At 36.6% G+C, this 26,753-nt stretch overlaps 2 protein-coding genes across 9 annotated transcripts; one reads left to right on the top strand and one right to left on the bottom strand.

Moving 5' to 3' along the window:
• Nucleotides 1-28: 28 nt before the first annotated feature.
• LOC119980862 (probable alpha,alpha-trehalose-phosphate synthase [UDP-forming] 9) lies at nt 29-6,365 on the bottom strand. Of its 8 annotated transcripts, none has more exons than XM_038823678.1 (8): nt 6,098-6,364; nt 5,850-5,899; nt 5,138-5,198; nt 4,983-5,045; nt 4,752-4,870; nt 1,392-3,476; nt 887-1,160; nt 29-788 (listed from the first exon to the last, which is right to left on the bottom strand). In XM_038823678.1, the coding sequence occupies exons 6-8, from the start codon at nt 3,377-3,379 to the stop codon at nt 468-470; spliced, it is 2,583 nt and encodes an 860-aa protein (XP_038679606.1). In that variant the 5' UTR covers nt 3,380-3,476; nt 4,752-4,870; nt 4,983-5,045; nt 5,138-5,198; nt 5,850-5,899; nt 6,098-6,364; the 3' UTR covers nt 29-467. The 8 variants fall into 8 exon arrangements, with proteins under 8 accessions (XP_038679606.1, XP_038679602.1, XP_038679601.1 ...); XM_038823674.1 differs by having other exon boundaries at nt 5,825-5,899; XM_038823673.1 differs by having other exon boundaries at nt 4,964-5,045; nt 5,825-5,899.
• A 5,922-nt stretch (nt 6,366-12,287) lies between these two features.
• Nucleotides 12,288-13,973, top strand: LOC119981182. Its single transcript, XM_038824235.1, has 2 exons — nt 12,288-13,317; nt 13,506-13,973. The coding sequence occupies exons 1-2, from the start codon at nt 13,262-13,264 to the stop codon at nt 13,852-13,854; spliced, it is 405 nt and encodes a 134-aa protein (XP_038680163.1). The 5' UTR covers nt 12,288-13,261; the 3' UTR covers nt 13,855-13,973.
• Nucleotides 13,974-26,753: the final 12,780 nt, after the last annotated feature.

Below are 26,753 nucleotides of genomic sequence, written 5' to 3' on the forward strand. Positions count from 1 at the left end.
AACAATGCATTTTCAAGAAGAAAGAGATTCAAGGTAACACAAAAGGCCCTTCCATGTATTCAAATTGAGCAAAACAGTATATGTATGAATCCAATTATCCAAACAATGTCCCCCATTTGGTAAAATTTCCTATGACATACTTGGGTATCTTATCCAACACCAGAAAAATACATACATCAGCCCATTCATTCCCCCCATGTATAGCTAGAGACTTAATAAAACAATGATTTCTATGCAATCCTGCCAGTCCTAGTATTCAACTATTCATATCTCCAACTGCTTTCTATCAACTATATAAAGCTACTGTAATCAAACTACTCCATGAGAATCCCCTCACTGTATCATAACAAAAAACAAACAAACAAAGAGAGAGAGAGCATTTTATCCAGGTAGGTATTCTGTATCCACTTCTCTGCTCTTATTCAACTGATGTCAGCGCACCAAACGGGGGGTCATTGCATCGCATGTCATCCACTTTCGGAAAAGACTACTGTTTCGGTGCTACTCATGGACTTCAACTCTTCTGCAGATGCCAAGCCTCGAAGCACTCGCAAAACATTAGCAGCCTCTTCCAGATAATATTTAGCTAAACTCGGTTTTTGGCCAACTGTGCAGGCAAAGATCTCCGGGGAAGTATGGAGAGATGAAGTAATTGTGATGTTTGATAAGCTCTCAAACATGTCCTCGTCGGATCTATCATCACCAATGCAAAGAACAAAATCTGCTGCTTTACCGGTACTTGACATGGTGGACAGAACTTTCTCCATGACTAACCCTTTAGTCACTCCCTGCACATTAATAAGCCCACATTCAGAACCAAACAACAAACCAAAAGTGCAGAAGCACATAAGAGAAAGGGAGGAAACAGGAGATAGGGCATATGTACCTGAGGCTTCACTTCGACAATATGCTGGCCTTTCTTAACATGTACGGGCTCATTTGCAAGGACATTTTCAAGATGATCTAGCATCTCAATGGCCTGCCAAGATGCAAAACAAGGGTCAGCATGTTGATGCTGCCATACCAATGCACTCTCCTTTGTCTCTATGTAGGAGCCATCGGTTGCTTCTGTATATAGTTGCATCACAGGTGCTGCAATTCTCTTCCAGCCAAAATCTCCAGCCACTGAACTGGTTTCCCAATTGGATGAACTACTCCACCTATAATAGAAGTAGAACTCAAATCCTTCGTGAGGAATCAGCACAAAGTTTAGCAGAAAACTATTTGAAAACCAGTATTCAGAAGGGTATGCTGCCAATTCGTAATGGTGTAAAATTAAGTGCGTCATAAAAAATATTAGTCTTCTAAATATGTGGGCTTTTTCTTTGATCCACTCGTAGGTTCCAATTTAAAATTTAAAAAAAAGAAAAGAAAAGAAAAAAAGTAGATACCTCACAAAGTATCCATGTTCAGCTGCTATTCCTAGATTTTCATACTCAGAAAACCAGTTGCTCAGAGAGTTCCTCCCCCTGCCACTAACTATGAACACGGTGTTCTTAGGGTCACTGCAGAGCTTTCTCAGGATTGAGATAAGTTCAGGACCAGGGGTTATAGTGAGAGAACATTGAGGCACCAATGTTCCATCGTAATCCAAAAAGATTGCCCTTCTAGATGTCCTACTATAAGCAGGGAAAATATGGTCTAGAGACAGCTTTCTAAAACCATGAGGAAGAGACAAAACACGGAAATTGAGACCAATGCCCATGCCCCAGCAACGTTTACTGTAATGATCTTTGCATGCTCGCTCTAAATCCTGCAAAAAACTGCTAGCCCAGTAGGCAATATCGTGAGAGCTAACATATTGGTAGTGCTTCTTGTGCCGCAACTGCTTCTCCAAGCCAGACAAACTCATTCCCAACGCCAACCCATTAGCTACCGCATCAACATCCCATGGATTAACCCTTATTGCCCCACTTAGAGATGGAGAGCAACCTATAAACTCTGAAACAACAAGAGTACTCGAACGAGGAGACTCTGAGGTAACTTCTAATGCTTCATCCAGTAATGGAGATCCCTGCCTGCATACAATATACTTGTACGGGATTAGGTTCATTCCATCCCTCACTGCATTAACTATGCAACACTCTGCCATAGCATAATAGGCAGTTTTCTCATAGAAAGGGACATGGCGATCAATAAGGACGACCGGATCATACCCATCTAAACCAAACACTCTGTTTACTCTTCCAGCAGTCATATATATCTCTTTTTTGGCTTCCTCCACATCTTTGCCTAAGGTTCTTGCAGGATTTAAAATTTGAACCAGGACTACTTCGCCCTGCATGCCTGGATGTTGATGTAGAAGCTTTTCCATGGCCAATAATTTGAGGCTGATGCCTTTAAATATGTCCATGTCATCCGCTCCAACAATAAGCTTTTTCCCCTTGAATTGTTCTTGAATTTCTTTGACCTTTAAGGAAGAAGATGGATGGTTTAACGCAGATTCAATTCGACCCATATGGATTCCCACAGGTAAAATTTTGATGTACACTGTACGACCAAAATACTCAAGTCCAATATATCCCTGCTTGGATTCATAGTCTAGGCCCAGCATTCGGTTACAACAGGACAGGAAGTGACGGGCATAGTCAAATGTATGAAAACCAATTGAATCCGCATTTAGCAGTGCTTTCAGAATTTCCTCTCTGACAGGCAAAGTCTGGTAAATTTCTGATGAAGGGAACGGACTATGAAGAAAAAATCCAAGCTTAACACGATGGAATCGCCTCCTCAATAATGTTGGGAGAACCATTAAGTGATAGTCATGAACCCATACATAATCTTCTTCAGGATTTAATACCTCCATGACCTTATCAGCAAATATTTTATTGACAGAAACATAGGCCTGCCAAAGCGACCTATCAAAGAGATTGCCATGATTTGAGCACACCGGAAGCATGTAATGGAAAAGTGGCCATAGATTTTGCTTACAGAAACCATGGTAAAACTTCTTTTCAAGTTCACAAGGAAGAAAAGTTGGCACACAATTAAACTCATCCAAGAGCTTCCGTGCAACTTCTTCATGCTCGCTTGCTTCTACGTCTACCTTTAGAGACCCCACATAGACAACATCTACATCAGAAGAAACACCATCCTTCAACTGTAACAAAAGTGAATCCTCATCCAAACCGAAAGACCATCTGCCAGATTTCAAATCTTTTTGAGCATGTATAGGGAGTAAATTTGCCACAATAATTGTCTTTTGACGACTCTCAGCTAATGAAGCATCTGAATCTCCATCATTGCCTCCATCACCATCCATATCAGCTATAATTCCAGGAGCAGTCATTGTCCGAGGAATGGCCCTGGGTGACTTAGGGAACTTAAACATGTCCCCAGATTCCAAATCCAACAAACTTATGAAAGAGTTTGACACCATCGAAGCTTGTTTAGATGTATACCAACTTATAAGAAGCTGAAGCAAGACCAACAACTTGCTGAAAAAAATATCTTGAATGGGCAGGTCAGCTTATTACCTGCAGTAAAGAGGGGGCAGAAAACCATATTTTTCAGAACAATATGAGAAGAAAAATGAGACCAAGAACTTTGCAAAAAAAAAAAAAAAAACACAAAGAAACCACCAAATTTATGATAAATACATCTTTTTGAATTGAATTAGCCATAATCCATGTACATCAAACTTCATCCACATAGATAACCCCATTAAAGTACTACACACACAATTACTGCTTTCTGTGACTGTTCTGTTTCTCTATCCTTTTCACATAAAATAGACACCAACTTTGGTTACTTAATGATTTAGATTTCAATCAAAGGAGTTGGGAAGGTAGAAGAGTGAAAGCAGGTCAAGACTACACAAAGCAAAAGGCAAAGAAACCCCAAGGTCCCAACCTTTCCCAAAAGAATATTTCTAACAAACAAATAAGATGATAGAATCAAAATGAACCCTGGCTTCGTGTTTACTACAAACTGATATTACCAGACCTTGACACAAAATATCTTTAATCTTCATATCAACAAACAGACTGTTTGCACCGTAAAAGAAAGGACCATTTTTTTCAATTCCATGTAGTCTATCCTCCTATTTCGAACAAAGATCAATCGCTCAGGCTTCACCGAGACTACTCATTATACCATGTCATACCTCTATATTGTAGGATAGTTTTTAGAAACTACAATACTCATTCTACTATGTCATAACTATATCTTGTAGGCAAAAAATTTTAGAAACTACAATGTCTGAGATGGACAGAATCTGTAGTTCCTCCAAGAAAATTGAATGGATTAGAGTATTACTGCCAGTCCATATTAGAATCAATATTACCATTCTCAAACACACACAAAAAAAGAGCAATCAACATTACTATAACATCAATTGCATATCGTCAATTTCCCTTTCAGAGATGACTACTAACATCAAATTGTACCCTGACTCTTGTTACATTTCCCATTATATGATGGGATAGAAAAATATATCAATGGAAAAAAAAGGAAAAATGAGCGCGAATTCCTAAAAGGATAAATGATTTTTCTCACACAAGCACCTCCACGTCACCACTAATCGAATCAGACAGACACAAGCAACTGTACAGTCAAGAACTGTCTAACTGGAGTTAAACTAATCACATATAATCAGGGGCCCTCCATAAAAATATTCAGGATTATCCAAGAGGAAAAAATGATATACAAAACCAAACAATTCACAAGCAGAAAATTGAGAAGAAAAAAAGAGAATAATCGTAGAACTATAGGAACACATGCAGTAACTCGTATATGCATTGTATACATACCGAGTTTCTTCAGATCTGAGACATGCAACAACTTCTGCTTCTTTGATTTTTATTATCAATGGTTGTTTATACACAACTTCCTCCAGATTTAATTTCTCACATTCAAGGCTGCAACAAATCTAATGGAGAAGAGATCAAAAGAAATGGATTTGATTGCTTAGGAAATGCATTTTCCATTGGTATGATAAGATGTTATCTCACTCCCTTTGTACCATTAAATCTACAGCAAACCTTAAAAGTCACGAGATTCATCCTCCACTTACAGACAACGCATATACATCTTGACCAATCACACTAGGAAAATAATGGAGATTGTCGTTATCTTCTTATTTACTGAAACAGTTGCGGAACAGCTAAATAAAAGAAAAGAAGAGTTATTTTTTTACCTGGAATTTCCATATCTATGACTATCCGAAAGGTGCCATTTGTTTCAGCATAAAAACGCTCCTGAAAAACATCTTATTCTTTGTAAATCAATATCCATGTACTAATTATGGCATGAAGGATTTTTCAATTAAGGCAAAAATTAAGAATTACACAGCTATTTGTTGGTTCATCGTTATCTTCAATAATAACGTTAATCCTCCCTCAATAGACAGAAAAGGAAATAGAAGTAGAAACAACATCATCACAAACATTACTAAAATAGGGCCTCCCTATACTTTTCCAAACTCTTCACAAGGAATTTGTGCTTTAAACATCCAAAATTGTTGACTTCGAAAAATATAAAAACCCTCTATACATACACACCCTTATAAATTCCTTAATTAGAAACTTATGGTTCTTCCTCTATAAAACTGTAATGTACAAACATGTTTACACAAACAAATTCCTTTTATTATACACATATTTGCATATTCTAATGCAGTTGTCTAGTCTAACTAACAGTCTAAGATTCCCAATAAAATTTCAGTATGAAAGATAGAGATCATGATCCTAAAGAAGGAAATCCATGTAGCAGGAAAGCACAGAGCAAATTCTTTTTGACTTCTAGATCCTAAAACTTCCATGTTTATACAAAAAAAAAAATTACACAAACCATACAAATAGTAATTAAAATCCAGATACATTACTTGAAAGGAGTGAAAATGATCCCACCACATCACTTCTTCTACAGGGTTGTTCAGTAACAGAGACGATCGATTCCCCTGTCAAACACATCAACAATCAATAAACCACAAAAACCCGTAGAAAATTCAAAATCTAACAAACCCAGTTAGCCATTACTGGTCCTGAACTAACCCAGCAACCAAAACAAAAAATCAATATGTTTCTTCATTTTTCTGTGTTATGGAAGATAATTTGTGAATAATAAGGAGTTAAAGATAATGCGAGCAGAGACTTACAGAGAAAGCAAGTAATAGATAATGTTTGGTGGAAGAATGTTGAGGAGGGCGTAAGGGATCGAAGAGATATGTGTTAGGTTCTAAACTGGTGAGATTTTAGTGGAGTTTCCATGAATTCTGAAACCCATTACAAAAAAAAAAACAGTGGAAGTCGAATTGGAAAATTTTGTTTTTAAGGTTTCGTTTAGTGCTGCTTCGTTCAACAAAGGAACCTCAAACCAGTCAAACGGATTATACAATATAACAAAAAAGAAAGAGTCTGGAAAATAAAGATTTAGAGAGAGAACAGTGAGAGACAGAGAGAGAGAAGAAACAGAGGAATACGTATAGTCCTCGTGTATTTTTACGTAACTGCCCTTCTTCTACTTCTAATTTTTAGTTCTACTATTCTAGGTCTTTTTCTTTGTCCTTGAAATTTTACAAAATATATATGAAAATTATTTATATAAATATTTTCCATTATTAATTAGCATAATTGAAGCAAATAAAATCATGTGAAATCAATCAATTAATCGGATGGTTTTAATTTGATTGTTTGGTTTGTCATGCACAAATTGGATTAGGGGGCTCCGCAATTAGTTTCAAATTGTAGAGTCTACAATTGAAATCCAATGGATTGAGAAGTGTGCCACATCACGCCACATTTTTGTTTTTCCATTTTTAAAATTTGTATATTTTTTCTTCACCATTAGATATGAATTGTAGAGTTTAGGGAATTGCGGAGCCCCCAAATCCGAGCAAATTGGTCCTTGATTATAAGAAAATATATGAAGATCATGGATAGAAATAATAATCTTCATTCTTAATGTTCAAGAATTGAAGAACATAAAATCAATTCAATTGATTGGATATTTTTATTTAATTTTTCTCGCACTATTTTTTTGAAAAATAAAATTGTACAAATCAACTTATACAAAATCTATAATAATCACTTAAATATAATTCCGAGACAACCACACTTGCGTCATAGCCTAGTTGGTGAATCTCTCTGGGACCAAACTCTATAAAATAGAAAGATCCTAAGTTCGATTCACACTGGGAGCAATACTCTTGTGGCCAGCGCTGGATTCTGACCTAATTTACCATGTCGTCATCGGTTCGATAAAAAAAGACATCTCCCCGCCCTAGGTAAATATTTTTACCAAAAACAATTACAAGACCCCATGAAAATATGGTCTTTTTTAAAAAAGGTATAAGCTCCAATAATTCATTCCATGATAGTAAATTCACACCTAGTGCCGCGATAACAGTTTAAGAAATTACAAACCGAAACTAAGGAAAGTAGGCATCAGGATTCAAGAACAACAAAAAATATACTGGACAACACCGGGATGACAAGCACTGTCCTGAGGATGAACTTGGATAGACTAAACAACAAACATAGAACTGACACAACACACATGGATTGTATCTAGATTCTTGACTTTCTCTTCATCAAAAAATATCAATCTCTGCCAGGACTAAGAGCCTCATCACTGTGCATCTTATGTGTCGTTGAAACACACAAGAAGAATTGGTGTGGTGAAGAATCCATGATAGATGGATGAGAAGATCCAGATTTTCACCTTCATAGACGATGTGGTGAAGAAATCCTGAAACATTCCTTATTCAGCACAAAAATAAGGGGAAAAAAAAACAATGAGTGAAGGCGTAGGAAAGGCAAGAGGCTTGTCACCGTGCTCCTCCCTCTTACCTTAAAATATGATGTTCGTGATTCATGGGAGAATGCATATTACTTTAAAAAAATATGAAATTTATAAAATATACTGTGTTCAGGGCCGAAAAAGTCATTCTAGCTCAAAATTCTACTAAACTAATTTTTTTTAAAATGAGCTAAATCAAAATTTGGTGATGTATACCTAAATACCTAATCCTTAACAACAAAAAGTAAGTCTTCATTGTTATGCAAAAAACAATATTATCCTTTCAATATTGTCACTAAAAGTAATATTATTTTATTCATAAATTTTAAAAAAAAATTGACCATCCTTGTATTAAAATATTTTGTGCATAGGATCACTATAGACTTATCCCATTAAGCATAGGACCATTTTTGTATAATAAAAATCAACTCAACTAATTGTACTATTCAATAAATAATATCAAAAAAGTGTACATAATAATAAATAAGTTTGCATGCCCTTACCAACAAGAATTATTTCGGTTGACAATCAATTGAGTTAGGAATATGTGTATTCATTGTTCAATAATATATTTCTTAGCTATATTCTAAAAAAAAATTACATGCTGTTGTGATTTGGATCTTTTGATTCTATTCACATTGTTCACGTATGAAAATTACAGATTTTTAATGCTGAATTTTTTGGATAAGAATGACAATAAATGTAAAGAATGAAACATCATATACTTAGGGATACGTCATTAATTAATTTTTCATTTATCATTTTGGGTTGTCATGCATTAATTAGCTAGGGTAAAGTATATCTTTTCAAGATATGATATATATATATCAATTTTAATCAAGAAAAAATGTCTTTAATTATCACAAATAAGATATATGAGCTGCTAAGTTGAACGTACAGAATCTAAGTGAATTCGTGGACTCCACATGTTTTATATGATACACATGAAATTTTATACGTACAATTCAGCAACTAGGATAACTGGGATACAAACTGTTGGGATCCCTATCATTATTGTAAGTATGTTTACTTTTGAAATTGATAGGTTATAGAAGTTGTATGTTTGATTGTCATCTCGAGTCTATAAGTTTTTGGGCTATTACATAGGTTGTAAGTTTTTGGGCTATTACATAGGTTGTAGATTTATCTAATGTATACTTAAATAAATAGTGGTGAGCGGCTAATAATTCTCATATTAATATATTATTTTTGAAAAAAAAAAACATATTTGCTTTTTAATTCACCCATATAATAGAAAGGCAAATAAGGATATTTTGGGGATTCTAATAAAATCGGCGACATTATTCTGTAGATGAGCTGTGATATCTGGACTAAAAGAAAATAGTAAAAGATAATTGAAACGTAACGTGCGCGAACCCCAAGGGGATGCGGTTTCGTCAAATGGGACGGCTGCACGCGGCTCCTCGGTCACGCTCGCCATGATATGATATCCGATCTGGCAATTATTTTGGATAAGCCTTCTCTCTAAGTTCGCCGTTTTCCACGTGCTTACCACGCTCCCCAAAAAAGGAAAATCTCATTGAAGGTCCTTTACTCCCTTTACAGCTTCATCTTCCTTTTTTCTTTTCTTCTTTTAAAATTTTATAGGTTTAATCGAATACAATATTTTTGTCTTAACGTTGTACAATATAATATATAAAATAGACGAAAGTCTTCTAGATCTATCACACACACACACACACATATATATAAAAGTTCAAACCTAGTATTATACATACCAAATACATAGGTAGGAGAAAACGTATATACTTATTTGAATCTTGTTCATCAGTGTAGACTCGAAAGTCTACAATCAATAAAGTATTGAATGAGGTTTTCGACAACCTAAGATTGCCCAAGATGTTGTCCGTAAAGTTTGGACATCGGTGTGGTGTTGGTCGGGGAAGTTTTTAAGGTCAAGTCAGTTAGCGGTGGGGTAGTTTGTAGTGAGAGAAGTGAAAAACCTTTAGAGAGATACCTTCAGTGGTTGAGAGAGTTAATGAGGAGGAGACCTCCTATATTTATAGTGCTCTCGGTCATGTGACCTGCACATGTTGACTGTACGGGTGGACCCAAGGGTCTCTAAAGGAGCTTGCTATTAGCATGGTCTTTGAGCCTTTAAAGGATAAATGGGCCTTTGTGAACCTACTGGAGTGAGCTTTAGTAGCTCATGGGCCTAGTTGTTAATTAACTTGGGCCTACTAAGTTGAACTTAGATTCTCATGTGTTTAGTGTCAACTATATCTTGTGCCTTGGGCCTTCCGAGTTTGACTTAACTCTAGTGGATCTAGTGTCGACTGGATCTTAGGCCTGTTTGGCTTAGACTCTTGCGATTTGTTATCTGTGGATTGAATCTAATTGAGTTGTATAGTATGTTTTCGGCCGAGCGGTATGTTAATGCAATGATACGTGTTTGTATTGGTGATGAATAGTCGGCTCCTAATCGCTTGACGCCATACGTTGTAAGACAATATGGCTTTGCTGTGGTTCTCTTCGTGTAAGATTGAAGACATTAAAACTAGTCTGTGCAAGTCATGTTTGGTGTGACACATTGTTCTTCCGATTGATCGACAAGGGTGAGTCAACTCGAATACAACGCTTCTTGTTCTTTGGTAGAAGATTCATGTGGGGTATGTTTTGTCCGACACTCTGCGGAAGTTTGAAGTTACCGTTCAACATTTTGTGGAGTTATTTTGTCTCCGTTTCGTATAGTATTTTAAGTAGTATTTATACATACAACATGTATTATCTTAATAAAAAAAACCATATCATGGCAAAACTGAAAATATAGCGGAAAAGAAGGTTGTAGATGTGTTGTGAAGTTTGATCCGGATAAAATCTAAAGTTGGGGAATGAAATGACTAGGGTTTTAAATTCCATTTCAACCAAACCTTCTCCTCCTTACAAATCCCATATTTCTTTCTGCAATTATTGTTCATATTTTATACCCCCACAAATCTTCTGCCAACCTTTCACACGCAAACATCAACTTTTCTAAAGAGAGTTTTTTACCTAAGAAAGCCCACTCCAGTGGGACCCACCTCAGCCTACAAAAATTTCCCATGTCATCCGACCCACTCGCTTTTTATGATACGTATCAATAATTAATTGATTAGAATCACAAAATCCCACTTTAATATATTCATTATTTTCAAAAAATCTACAATTTTCTAAATAAGGGCTTTAGTAGGGTGGGCTTTTTGTGAACTGCTCACTAACAGCTCATTAGGGATGTGTTTGGATGGAAGTATTTGGGGGAATGAAAGAGGAGAGAAAGGAAGATAATCAAAAATGGAGAATTTGTCCCTCATATTTGAATAGACAAAAAAATGATTTGTTATTTTTCTCGTTTAGGTAGTCATCATAAAAGGAAAAAAATAAGAAAGGGAATTGATTAAATTCTACCACCTTTGATACGATGTGACATTTTTTGTATATATTTAAATTGAAAGAAATGTTATGAAACTTGTATGATAGGTTAAAAGAGGGAGAAAATGGTATAAAAGTCCAGGTCAGTAATCAATTCGTGAAGTGGATTGGTTTTTTTATATGAACAAAACAAACGATTAAAGTAACGTGCATGGCACTGTGGGACCCTTGTTATCCGGTAGTCGTGTTCCACGGCGTGTGTCGTGAGAGCATGTGTGGGACGGAGTCTCCAGTTCTTATCCCTTAAAAGATAAAAAGTCACACATATGGGTCGCGCTCTTACATAGAATCTTCTACGAGCGTATACCTCACTTTCTACAATGTAGAACTTATTATTATTACAAAAATAACATATGTCCATAATTTTGATGTTCATAAGTGTCCATAATCTAGATGTCATGAGGAGAAATGTGGGGGACTATTTTGTATTAAATGGTCCCCCACACTTCTCCTCATGCCACCTAGATTATGGACACTTATGGATATCAAAATTATGGATATGTAGTGCTTCCGTTATTATTATTGTCTTCAAAAAAATTGGTCAATGTGAAAACACATTTAAACATATTCGACAGTAGTTGACATCCCAATTATTCTAAATGCTGAGTTATATACAAATGATTTTATGTGTATCATGTGAGACATATAGAACTCAAGAATTTATTTGGATACTGTGCGTCCAACTCAATCGTTGGGATAACTAGGAAACTAACTACTAAAATCTTTATCATTTTCAAAATACAACTGAGTAAGTAAATGCATTTTGCCAGTACTATGGATTAGAACGTGTCTGTAGCAATTGTCCTAGGGGTTTGTTGGTTATTAGTTTGTGTTGGTGTATTTTAAAAGATAATTAATAATAAATCATATTTTTAATTTGGATCGACCCATTGCGCGTTCCTGTGGATCGTGTGGGTAATTAATGGCATGGTCCGTTATGATTGTTTTGCTACTAGTCATTAAGTGGGATTGTCTGTTACATGTAACTGATGTACATTTATTGGGTGTAATTGATGTGCATTTATTGAGATGTTACAACTGTTAAAGTATAATCCCATTAAATGTCATTAAATGTAGTCTAACCTGTATAATTATATAAAGTCATCTATCTCAACTCTTTCAAAACACACACTTCTCACAAGCTCTCTTCTCTCTACAAAGAAATACCCTCTCTAATATTCTTTGGATAGAGATCAAAAGGTGTTCTTGTGGGACTTTGAGCTAACCAACTGAGTGCAAGTTTGAGTTAGCTATAGGACCGATTTCGACTGTTGTATCCCAGAGGAGTCGAGCCAAGAGAATTCTGGTGCACCTATTCTGAAGCAAGAACTGCAGAAGGCTCAAATCTTCTTGAAGAAAGCGAGATACCCATGCCTTAGTCCACTACGGTCGAAGTTGTATTTTTATATTATTTTGTACTCCTGCACCAAAAATTTCAAGGAGATTCGAGCATGAAACCTGCATAAGATAAGCCCACCGAGAATGTTGGACACTTGAAGCTATTCCGCTTCAAGGGTGTCAACTTCAAGCGTTGGAAAGGGAAGGTGATGTGTTCTACCTAAACCTTCTCAAGGTAGCTTATGTCCTCACCGAGAAGAATCCCAACAAATGGTCTGTCGATGGGATGAACGATGAAGATCTTGGTAAGCATCTTGAAAAATGTGATAAAGATGATAAAGATGCTTATAATTGTCGTCAATATCTTCTCAATTGCCTAGCGGATCAATCTATGAATATTATGATGCTACTTATAAATCTGCTACGAAGATTTGGAAGGCTTTACAATTAAAATATGATACCGAGGAAGCTGGAGCAAAGAAGTATACTGCTACCTATTTCTTCCGATACCAAATTGTGGAGAACAAGTCCATGGTGGAGCAAGCCTGAGAATTTCAACTATTAGCAGCTGAGGTGCGATCCAAAGGCATAAATTTGTGTGACAATCTCATCATGGCGGGAATTTATGGAATTATAGACAAGCTACCTCTCAGTTGGAAGGACAACCAAAAGAACTTACGCCACAAGAAAAAAGACTTGACTGTGGAGGAGCTCACAACTCATATTCGAGTGGAGGAGGAGGCAAGGAGCCAAGATGCAAAAATGTTACAAGAAGACAACAAAAGTAAGAACATTTTCGTCACTACAAAGGTAAATTTAGTTTCTGCAAATCCTAAATTTCATAGAGATTACTGAAATGATAATTTGAAGCCCCATAGAAAGCCTATGAAGCAAAGAGCCAAACCACAAAGTAGGAGAAACCCGAGACCTCCTTCCCAAAATCCAAATTATGGATGTTTTGTCTATGACAAAGTTGGGCATATTGCTTGCTATTGCAGATTCCAGAAACGTACGCCTGCTTCGCAAGCTAACGTGACCAAGGAGCCCTCAGTGGCTATGATTACAGACATGAACATGGTTCAAAGTGTGGAAGGATGGTGGGCAGACTTTGGTGCTAATAGGCACGTCTGCTATGACAAGGATTGGTTCAAGAAGTACACTCCTTTTGAGGAGGAAAGGTCAATAATGCTTGGTGACTCCAGCAAGACAAAAGTACTTAGTAGTGGAGATGTTGAGCTAAATTTCACCTCTGGACGTGTACTTACCCTCAAAGATGTGCTTCACATGCTATTAATGAGGAAGAATATGATGTCGTGTTTCCTACTCAACGAAGCTGGTTTCAAATAAACTATTGAGTCTGATCAATTTGTAATCACTAGGAAATGTTTATTTGTTGGTAAAGGATATGCAAGTGATGGAATGTTTAAGTTGAATGTTGATGATAATAAAGCATCTGGTTTTGTTTATATGTTTTCTCCTATTAATTTGTGGCATGCGCGTTTGTTTCATATTAATAATCAATATGTAGGAATCATGAGTAGTTTAAGATTATTTCCAAGGATGACAAAATTTTTTGAAAAGAATGAAATTTGTAGTCAAGCTAAGATTGCAAAACGGCCTCATAAAAGTGTTGCAAAAACTACCGAATTATTTGATTTAATTCACACTGATTTATGTGAATTTGCGGGTGTTTTAACTCGTGGAGGAAATAGATATTTTATCACTTTTATTGATGATTTTTCAAAATTTACTTATTTTTACTTGTTGAAAAATAAAAGTGATGCTTTTGAAAAAATTAAATATTTTTTTCAAGAGGTTCAAAATCAATTCGGTAGAAAAATTAAATTAGTTTAGAGTGATAGAGGTCGTGAATATGAATCTTTTTAAATTCAACTATTTTGTTCATTCTTTGGGAATAATTCATGAAATTATTGTTCCATACTCACTTGAGTTGAATGGGGTTACGGAAATAAAAAATAAAACTTTGATTGAGTTGACTAATGTCATGTTGATTAATGCTAGTGCTCCTTCTAGTTTTTGGGGTAAAGCTATTTTGACTGCGTGTTATGTCTTGAATAGAGTGCCTCATAAAAGAATAAAATTACACCTTTTGAATTGTGTAGATGTTATAAGCCGAACTTAGGATATTTGCGTGTTTAGGGTTGTCTTGTCTATGTTAGGCTTAGTGACCCTAAGAGACCCAAATTTGGTGTTAGAGCTATTACTTGTTCTTTCATGGGATATGCATTGCGTAGTACAACCTACAGATTTTTTGACGTTGAAAATAAAATTATTTTTGAATCTGGTGATGCCATTTTTCATGAAGAAAAATTTCCTTTTAAATCTGTAAATGGTGAGGTAGTCAATTTAAAAAGAACGATTTCTTTGAACCTAGTACTTCTACTCTTGTTTTACAAAAAGAAAGTGAAGATGTTTTTGAACCAAGGAGGAGTAAAATACCTAGAGTTGAAAAAGATTTTGGTGATGATTTTTATGTTTTTAATACCGAGGATACTCCCATCACTTTACAAGAAGCTTTGGTATCACCTGACTCTCCGTATTTTGGAGAGAGGCTATAAATGATGAGATGGAGTCACTATTTTCAAACAATACTTGGAAATTAGTTGATTTAACATCGGGTTTCAAAACTATTGGTTATAAATGAGTTCTTCGAAAAAAGCCTAAACCGGATGGTTCTATTGATAAATATAAAGAAAGGAAATTTTTCACAAACATCCCCAAAAATGAACCAATCCTAACATAATTAATACTCCGTAACATATTAAAACTCCAAGGTACCTAAAATACATTTAAGTACCACTCCAATACTAAATTAGATTTTCACAGTTGAATAAGATATGTATACCTAAAATCCTGCTCTATTAGAACACATATTAGCTATCATTTGATTTTAGCTTGCCATCTAGGGTCGGGAAAAAAAAAAACACAGTTAGAATTCATTTACCTTTCATACACCATCAACCAAATCTAATAACCATAAAATCTAGTAATTTTATATTTAATATTTATCTACTATAGACTTTCAGACAAATTCAATCTTCAAGTACTGACAAAACGTTGGAACAAAGTCCTCGTACAAGGCAACAAAATCCCCACATCGTCAAAATCTTTCAACAAATCAATTTCATCAACCGAATATAGTAATCACAAAATCTCTTGATGAACTCTTATAACCACATTTGCATCATTCCAATAGACAACTGCATTAGTCCATATATATATAAATATATTCATGTTACTCTATCTAACTTCAGTCCATGCTGTAACCTTAAAGATATTCCAAAACTTATAGCTTATTCATATTAATTGTTCATACGAGTACTCAACTAATATCACAATGTCATCCCAACCATTTAATCTGTCACGACAAACTATCTCTAAGAGGTATCAAATTCAATTTTATATATAGAATCAATAGTGTATTTACAAAATAACTGCCTGCCCAACACCCTAGTCATAACCGTAACCTATACACAATTTCACAATCATAGTTCATTAACATTTTATTTCAACTAAGTTCTAGAATTGCACAACTCAACCTCCGACTAATACGCACAAACTAATAACATTCACCATTAACCATAAATAAACATTTATGCCCATACATAATTCAAAGACATCAATCCGTCACACTAACGCATCAATTGACAACATTCACATTAGCTCTAAAAAATCAATTTATGAAAGAACTGCAAAAATGTCCAAACCCAAACTATGTCGAGTTATGGCAACATCAACCTAACCTCATCCATTGTACCACAAGTCCTTATAAATATACAATATACCACCATATTTACACCTCTTAAATTCATCCAAACAATACCAAAAATTTTCCCAAGATAATTACAAATAACTTTCATTTGTTTACCAAATAATGTTTATAAAACAGACAAATCATCAAATCGCTAATCGTCTAGTACCTCTAATGTTCATTTGGATCGTTCTCTTATCATAAAACCAATTCCAATTAATTTCTAAACAATTCTTTTCATCACTATATCATCCCAAACTTCATCCTTTTTTTTTTTGTATTCACGTATAGAAGATATATAATATTTGAATCATTGACGACATGTCTCACATTGCACATAATGTATTGATCATCAAGATTTCTCATATCTCACCTGATATCATCCTTAAGAATTTACTTTGGCTACCTAGGCAAGAGTTTCCAACTCAAACATAAGTTTTAGTATGTCCAAACTATCCACTTAAAATTTCCAAGACACAAATTTTCCATTCTTTACCTACTTTAAATTATAATTTAAAATGCAAATCTTTTGGTAAGAATTTATTTGTTATTTTATCGTGAACCCAAGAGCGTAAGAAACACTTCCTTGTTCCTCGCAACTCCATATTGTTTCAAACAAATCTCGTTTATGCATATATATATCACCCAAAACTTATAATATTAACCATTCACTCAATCTCGGTCCTTGCCCTCAATAGCTGCGGAATGTACTTTACATCCACTAGCTCGCTAGTGTCCACGATTTTTTTTAAACATTTAGGAGAAACATCTCTACCACATAAATCCACCCTAATAGATTAACGAATACCAAGAATTACACATTGACTAGATCTATAAACGTGTCCCAATATACCTAGTAGCCTACATTTCTCTCTGGAATTACTTTCGTCAGGGAAAAGTACGAGTCTCGTCTTCAACTCCTAGAAAGTCTGCTCACAATTGGTCGACCATATGAAAGGAACCCCTTCTGCATAAGGCGAGTAAACTGAGCGACAACTCGTGAGAATCGTAAATGAAACGGGTGTAATAACCTGCTAATCCCAAGAAGTTACATATCTTGGTGACATTCTTAGGCATCTATCATTTCAATACTACCTCCAATTTAGATAAATTAACTACTACTTCTTCCCAAGAAATCACATGTCCTAGAACTTTCATCACAATTACCCAAAAGTCACATGTACTTAACTCTGCATACAACTAATGCTCCCCTAGAGTTTGCAACATAATTTTTGAATGTTCCTTCCTCGTTCTGTGGGCAAAAAAATCAAAATGACATCATTAGACATAATAACAAACTAATTGAGATACATATGAAAGATTTACTGTATCAAATCTCTAAACTCTGCACGAGTCTTGGTTAGCCTAAATTGCATTACCAAAATTTCATAGTCCCCAAACTGAGCCCTAAATGCTATCTTCAGAATATCCCCTTCCCAAATCTTCAACTAATAGTATCTCAACCTAAAATATATCTTCGAATAATACTAGAACCTTTCAATCGGTCAACTAAGTCATTTATCCTCAACATTAGGTACTTTTCCTTTACCGTTACCCAATTATGTTACCAATAGTTCACACATTCGTATCGTTTTTTTTTATCAATATGGGAGAAATTAGATTACATACCAGTGAAGCGATGAGCATAGCCTAAGCTTCCTAATGTCCATCTTTATTTTTGATAGGATTACCTCCTACATCGATCACCTATGTGTCCCATAGTCTCCGATCAATATTTAACCCGTTTGGAGTCAACTAACAAAACCAGAACTCTCACAGTACTAAACTCTGCATACATATCGACGTAACCTCTAGATATCCTGTCCTATCTTGAATGCCTAAACATCCAATAAACCTCATCCTCCACCGCGCACCCAATCATGGGATCGAATCTGTGCGAGGACATCCACGTGTATATAGCACATAAATAGCCAAAAACTACTTAGCAAAATAAATTTCGAGGGTTTACGGGAATAAAGAAACATACCGGACAGCAGAGGTCGTGACATGGCCTAGAAACACAGTATACATTCAGAACACACAACAAACACCCTAACACATGCACACTGACCCACTCCCTAGGGTCCTACACAGAGCTAACCTGGCTCCGATACCAAATTGTCACGCCCCGATCTGCGGAGCGTGAAGAAAAGGAGAAAGACAGAACAACCAACACACCAAACACAACCACATGCCTCTCACGTGTTACATCCCAAACCAACATAAAAATTTCCACAAATTTCGGTAGCATCTCCCCATAAATTGGGGAAACCAACCTGTAAACAGATCCCACACAAAGAAAAACACTTCTAATACCATCAAAATCAGCCGACCCGTAGGTCCACCATCAAACACATACCACATCATCATCATCAAACATACAGTAGTCAAAGGCCACCACTCCCGGCTAACAAAACAAAACCATACATCAATCCAGGTATAACCATAGTACATCAATGTACTTAAACAACAAAAACATGCCAACCTCACGCCATACATATATATATATATATATCCACACACACATGTCAAATAAACACAAAAGTCCAGGCCACCTCCGTCACGTGTCCTCCTACTGATGCACAGCCTATGCACTAGATGTTGTCTCACCTGTGGGGGAGAAAAATAGATAGGGTGAGCAGAAGGCTCAGTAAGGACGAAACACAAGAGCACAAGTAAAGAATAATAAGGCTGGAGAAGAAACAACATTTAATCAATGCAACAAAATGCAATACAAACTAATGCACCCGATCAACCCAACCGAACCTCCACATCCACCTCTAATGACACCCAAGCCGGTGAATCAGATTCCCACCCTGCAGCGATAAGTCGACGAGAATCCACCGCACTACCTCTCTCTCTAGCATCCAATCAATACCACAATCGCATATCCGTCCATCTCAAACTGCTAGAGAGAAGGTTGGCACACATGTGGTCGCAACCACTCACTGCTGGCCCCACAGTGATGTCTCAGCTTGCCACGCTTGGCCTAGCACCACATACTAGCCAACGTGCAGTAAAAAAAATATCGCTACGGGAATCCTATGGACTAGGACCACAAGGCTCCTATCCATCATCCACGCACGTGTCCAAATAACATCCAACACCTAACGTGAGGCTGGGACCACCCTCGGAACCCACCATGCATCTAATGTAAATTCTTATAATTCATGTCATTCATGCAACACATATATATAAAAACATTCATTCGTCGTGATGCATGAAGATTTACATAATGCCCGATTTATGACCAAGCATTTCGAGGTTATATAATCACCAAACTAAATCACATATAATATGTCATTGACAAGTAGGTAAAGAAACAATGGTAAGCCCTCAAGGCTTGTTTCCTCTTGGAAAAGATTGAGATGGAAACCAAAACTTACCATTAAGCAACTCGGTGGCTTGAAAATATTTCGAAATAAAAGGGTAATAAATCCCTAGCTCGATAGCAGTGCATCAAATAATTAACCGTCTACGGTATCAAGTCCAATCTCCTCGATCACCTATTCCAATATGCCAGTATAATACTGGTTAATAAATATCCAAAATTCTAACTCATCCAAATTACCAATTTACCATTTTATCCTTTTTCAAAATTACCAAATTACCCTTGGTCACTGGTCAACTACTCTAAGTTCAGTAAACTTATTTAAATAAATAATATATTCGTTAAAAATAAACTACTATGATATATTTTACTACCATTAACATGATTATATATAATGTTCAATTAATATTATATTCACCAATTAATTAAAACTATACTCAGTATTATACCTGCATGTATGTATACTCGTATTTACGATGTAATTTCCTGGATGCTCCAACGCTGTCCGGATGGATCCGAAAACATCGCCATCGCATTTAGAGCAGTGAAACAAGTTAGAATAGAACTTCGAGGTTGCCGTAAAGTGGAATTCCAGCCGGGTCAAATTGACCCATTTCGGTTCAAACTCGAATCTTCGACATCCGGGGGTTGTTTCGGCCGGAAGTTGGTTGGGCTAGGTGCTCCTCAGTCCGGTGAGGTGAATGGTGGTGATAGCAACCTGAGCGGTGGCCGGAGTTGACCGGGTCGGAGCTTTTTCTTCACAATGGCCGCAAGCTTCCAAGCGTGATTCTGGTGGCCACGGGCGACGGTTTGTGGCGAGGTTGGTTGGGTTATGCTCGTGGGGGTCGGGAGAAGATTTTTGGTAGGTTGACCATCCGAAACAGTGGCCGGACGACGGAGTTATTGGGTTGGCCGGTGGTGCACGCGTGAGAGGAAGAATGAGTTGAGTATTTTTTTTTACATAAAATCTGATTTCTTTTGTCAATTTTGATGGCTACAGCAAATATATCCCCTTTTTTTTTCGAACTACAACCTAAGCAGATGCAAGAACAACTACACACACACTACCCGTGAGTATTACATCACAGGTGATAGGTATGATAATACCTATTGTTTTTGGTAGAAATATCCCCCTCTTAAGCTTTCTTTTGATAAATAATGAGTGTATTTATGTTTTGATTTGTATTTCTGATAGGTTGATTGCGGTTTGGATGAAAAGTGATGAAAAAAGGGCTGAACTGAAGAAAATGTCCACCGACCTTCGTGTGTTCAAATACTTATAACTTTTTGTCACGTTATCGGAATCAAGCGAAATAAAAGGCATTGGAAACTAGACATCTCAAGCTTTCCGTAGACGCTAAAATCGTGCAAATCGGACGTCGTATGGAGATTTTGGAATCATTCCACGCCTAGGCGCAATATTTGTGCACGCCCAGTATCACTTGTGCACGCCCAGTCCAGCGAGTTGGGCGTGAATTTGAAGTTGTGCACGCCTAGGATTGCGCCTAGGCGTGCGCCTAGGCGTGGTGCGCCTAGGCGTGAATACAACGCGCCTAGGCGCACAAGACAGTTTTTTGGTATGTTTTAATTCGCGAACTTGCCGAGCCGCAGGACACTTTTTAGACCTAGAATAGAATTTCTGGGGAGCGAAAGCAGAGGGGGAGGCGACTCTTGGAGCTAGGAGGAGAGATTCTTCGGCTCAACTTGGATCTACTCAACTAATTGGGTTTATTCATGATTTTCTCATCTCTCCTTTTGTGTTTTTCTCTCATTATGTGTAACTAAACCTCTTGTGCCAAGGCTAGGTTGAAGCCTTGGGTTTGATGACTTTGTTTATGACTTGATTTACATATATATGAGTTGATTTGGGTATAAATCTTGTGTTTCTATGTTTGATTGCAATTTCTTCATGCTTGTGGTGTTTGGCCAACACTTTAGGTTTTTGGATGAAATTGTTTGGAGAATTTGCTTAGACAATAATATGTCAAGTAGATTATGCTTCTTGAAACACTTGATTATGAATGTGTCTCCCTTTAATTAGGTGACAATTTGTATGAATCCTAATCTCCATAGAACTCCATGAATTTCTATGCATGTTTAGACCAATAAGATGGCTAGAATGTATTTAGGAATATCCGACCTAAACCAATAAGATGGCTAGTAATCGATTTTAGGGAGATTTGGCTTAAGTGCGCTAAAACCGACTTAGGTACGGATTCGTTATGCCCGAATTAGCAAATATGTGTGTGAATTTGTGTCATCGCAAGTTATTTCCCAAGGGGGATTCCAAAGCTTTGGTGTTTATCTCATTTGCATTAGTTACATCCTTATTCAAAGAAAATACCAAAAAATACTTTACTATTTGCTTGTTTTAGTTTAATTACCCAACCAAACAATCTTGAGTTGAACTTTACTTTTGTTTGCATTGTCCATACGTAAATACAAGTATAAATTTGGATTAGATATAACACCGTCCCTGTGGATTCGACCCTTGCTTATCATTGTGCTGTAGTCGCCGACTAGTACACTTGCTAGTAAGGTTAATTTAGACCCAACAAGTTTATGGCGCCGTTGCCGGGGATGGTAGCTTACGTTTGATCCATTTTTATTATTTGTCCATAATTTTTTTTTTCTTTTCCTTTGTTTGTACATAATACTTGTACATAATATTTGTTAACTAATTTTGCTTTTGTTGGCATATGCTTCAAGATGGAATATCCTCCACCATGTGCTTATCAGGGAGCAGGTTTTTATGGGTCGAGCTTATATTTGCAAGGATATAATGCAAGGACAACTCCTCCAAACCATGCCCCATATCCACCATGCAACTCCTTCTCCAACACTTATAACTCTGGAAGGTGTGAACAACCTCAATTCCTATGGAACAACTACCAGCATCAATTTGTTCCTACACAAGCAGCACCACCACCATTGCTTGAGCAAGCACAAGACTCATCTCTACAAGACGTACTAAATGCATTGGTTACGAGTACCCAAAAGTTGAAAGCAAACACTCAAGCTTGTAGAGAGGAGATGTGTCAATGGGCTTCACCACCACCGCTTGAGCAAAGACATGAGTCATCTTTGGATGACATACTCGATTCCTTAAATGCGAGTACCCAAACTTTAGAAGAGGCAACGCATAGGATGGTATCAAGCAAGAATCAACTTTACCAACCTATGATGAAAACAAGTGAGGGGGAATGTATATGTGAGACAACTCAAGCAGTTACATTAAGCAGTGGCAAAGAGTTGGAGCTTAAAGGAAAAGTTGAGTATAATTATGTGGATGAAGAGGAGTATGAGATAATGCTTCTCACTTCACTTTCGGAGATGGATCCACCAATGAAGGAGGGCATGGATTTCGAAGAATCAAAAAATTCTCCATCAGCTGCAGAATGTGAGATAGTTTCAATCGAACAAGAAATTAGCGGACCTACATGGGTTGAGCAAGATATAGAAGAGAAAGCTCTTGTCGATTTTGAAAAAAATTTGAAAGCTGAAGATTTGGAGAACAAGTATGATGATAAGGTGGAGGAAGAATGTGATAACTTTGTAGAGAGGCATGAGGATAACACACTCCACAATCAGGTGCTATTACCATTTGAAGCACAATTCATTGACTTTATTGGAGTTGAGGAGCCTAATGTAAATCTCAGTGCTTCCATAATGCAAATCCTGGAGGAAATTTTGCCAACAAAGAAAAAATGGAAGCTTCAACAAAGCATGGAGAGCTACATTACAAGATCATTGAAGAAGCTTCCCCTCTACTCAAAATATCTCTTCCATTGGCATGGAAAACTACAATTTCAACCAAGAGGGCCAAAAGAATTTAGAGATAGAATCTTTTTGATCGGCACATCAAAGAAGGATGTTTGTGCCCTATTTATTGAGCCACTGCAAAGTGGTGGATCTCGTCTAGCTGAAGACAAGAGGAGGGTGCATATAGACATTGAAGAATTGTGGCCAGGCCAGCACCCCAATCCACTCGATGCATGACTCCAACCCCCAGGTTGTATTGTTTCAACTTGTCCTCTTTTTAGTGCATTATTACATTGTTATGTTTTGCATTGAGGACAATGCATTCTTTAAAGTGTGGGGTGGTGGACTGCATATGGATTATCTTGTGCAAAATTTCACATGATTTTTGTAGTAGCTGAATTTAAAAAAAAAAAAAAAAAAAAACAAAGAAATTGAAAATTTTAAAAAAAAAATTTAGTGCTTGAATCTTGCATATTTATGGGAATTTTCTGTTGAATTGAGTGCTATATTGAAATGCAGCTAATCTTGGTTTGTGGAACCCATCATATCCTTCTATATGCTTGACGTCTACTCTATTGCACAATCACCGTAATTCACCTGCACGAGAATGTGTGCTTGTGGGGTATGACTTGGGTGAATAGATGTTGGATGTGGACTTTCTCTAAGATGATCTAGAACATCGTGTTAGTTATATTCTTGGCACTAGTTAATTACATGCATGTTAAAAAAAAATGAAAAAAAATAAATTTGATGATGATTAAAAGCATGTTCCGCTCTTGTGATCTTACCGAGTAACCGGGGCTCTTGTCTAACCAACTCGAGTTTCGCGTAAAAAGGTAAGACAATCATGATGAACATACTAGGCTAGCTTAACTTCGAAGCCTTTTCAACTCGAGTGATTGATCCGAGGCGTGCTTTATCACATAATGCCCTAAACCAACTGGTTGGGAGTCATTGGTTGAGAACTCGTTACATGGGTTGACTAGAAAGCTTAAAGGAGTGAGCATTGCACGGGCCTAGTAAAAAAAAAAAAATTAAATAAATAAAATAAATAAATAAATAAAAAATAATAAGAAGAAGAAGAGAAGTATGTATATAAATAAAAGTGCCTTGGTATTACTACTTGACTGTTCTTGGAATTCTTGGAATGTGACTATGTTTGGCGCCTATGAACTCTTGGAAGCCAAATAATTATACATTTCTTCTTTGCACGCACTTAATGTAGACGAAGTGATTGAGTAGACGGATAATCTTCATTGAGTATATGTTTGGATGAAGTGTGGGGTCTCCACATCTTTTTGATTGCATGGCATTGATGTATATTGTTTCGATTCTAGTGATTTCCCTCCCATATGTTTGATTTGAGTTATCTTGAAACGTTTGTGGGTGTCGTTCTTGTAAGCCCTCAGGAGACAAAACTCCTCCACTAGGGACACCTAGGGGTTTAACGGCTTGTTGCATATGCTAAATGCAATCGCGATTCCTGCGTTAGTGAGTTGGGATGTTAGTTGGTAGATGTACTTTGTTTAGTTTTACTTGAGGACAAGTAAGGTTTAAGTGTGGGGTGTTTGATAGGTATGATAATACCTATTGTTTTTGGTAGAAATATCCCCCTCTTAAGCTTTCTTTTGATAAATAATGAGTGTATTTATGTTTTGATTTGTATTTCTGATAGGTTGATTGCGGTTTGGATGAAAAGTGATGAAAAAAGGGCTGAACTGAAGAAAATGTCCACCGACCTTCGTGTGTTTAAATACTTATAACTTTTTGTCACGTTATCGGAATCAAGCAAAATAAAAGGCATTGGAAACTAGACATCTCAAGCTTTCCGTAGACGCTAAAATCGTGCAAATCGGATGTCGTATGGAGATTTTGGAATCATTCCACGCCTAGGCGCAATATTTGTGCACGCCCAGTATCACTTGTGCACGCCCAGTCCAGCGCCTAGGCGCACAAGACAGTTTTTTGGTATGTTTTAATTCGCGAACTTGCCGAGCCGCAGGACACTTTTTAGACCTAGAATAGAATTTCTGGGGAGCGAAAGCAGAGGGGGAGGCGACTCTTGGAGCTAGGAGGAGAGATTCTTCGGCTCAACTTGGATCTACTCAACTAATTGGGTTTATTCATGATTTTCTCATCTCTCCTTTTGTGTTTTTCTCTCATTATGTGTAACTAAACCTCTTGTGCCAAGGCTAGGTTGAAGCCTTGGGTTTGATGACTTTGTTTATGACTTGATTTACATATATATGAGTTGATTTGGGTATAAATCTTGTGTTTCTATGTTTGATTGCAATTTCTTCATGCTTGTGGTGTTTGGCCAACACTTTAGGTTTTTGGATGAAATTGTTTGGAGAATTTGCTTAGACAATAATATGTCAAGTAGATTATGCTTCTTGAAACACTTGATTATGAATGTGTCTCCCTTTAATTAGGTGACAATTTGTATGAATCCTAATCTCCATAGAACTCCATGAATTTCTATGCATGTTTAGACCAATAAGATGGCTAGAATGTATTTAGGAATATCCGACCTAAACCAATAAGATGGCTAGTAATCGATTTTAGGGAGATTTGGCTTAAGTGCGCTAAAACCGACTTAGGTACGGATTCGTTATGCCCGAATTAGCAAATATGTGTGTGAATTTGTGTCATCGCAAGTTATTTCCCAAGGGGGATTCCAAAGCTTTGGTGTTTATCTCATTTGCATTAGTTACATCCTTATTCAAAGAAAATACCAAAAAATACTTTACTATTTGCTTGTTTTAGTTTAATTACCCAACCAAACAATCTTGAGTTGAACTTTACTTTTGTTTGCATTGTCCATACGTAAATACAAGTATAAATTTGGATTAGATATAACACCGTCCCTGTGGATTCGACCCTTGCTTATCATTGTGCTGTAGTCGCCGACTAGTACACTTGCTAGTAAGGTTAATTTAGACCCAACAACAGGCAAAAAAGTGTGTGGTAGAGAGAACTTATATACTACTTAAGAGGAACACACACAACCGATGTGGGAGTTTTACCGTGTTATTGTCACAGGAAACTGCTACCAACATCACACACACACACACACATAGGCTACTGCCGTTTTTGTTTTTTCGAACTACAACCTAAGCAGATGCAAGAACAACTACACACACACTACCCGTGAGTATTACATCACAGGCAAATTTTAACAAATTTTCAGCATAACCAAGTTTTAATTTCAAAAATGCCATACAATTATGAAATTCTGGAAATACCCCTACTAACTGTCCTATTTACCAAATTATCAGCAACTTATTGACGATTATGCCATTCGAGTTCCTATTAGGTTTTTATCAAATCCGGATTCGTTAAGTTCGATTCTTACCATTTCTTAATCGAAACTTCCATAAT

The sequence above is a fragment of the Tripterygium wilfordii genome, chromosome 16, assembly GCF_013401445.1.
Source record: "Tripterygium wilfordii isolate XIE 37 chromosome 16, ASM1340144v1, whole genome shotgun sequence".
In the NCBI taxonomy this organism is placed as follows: domain Eukaryota; kingdom Viridiplantae; phylum Streptophyta; class Magnoliopsida; order Celastrales; family Celastraceae; genus Tripterygium; species Tripterygium wilfordii.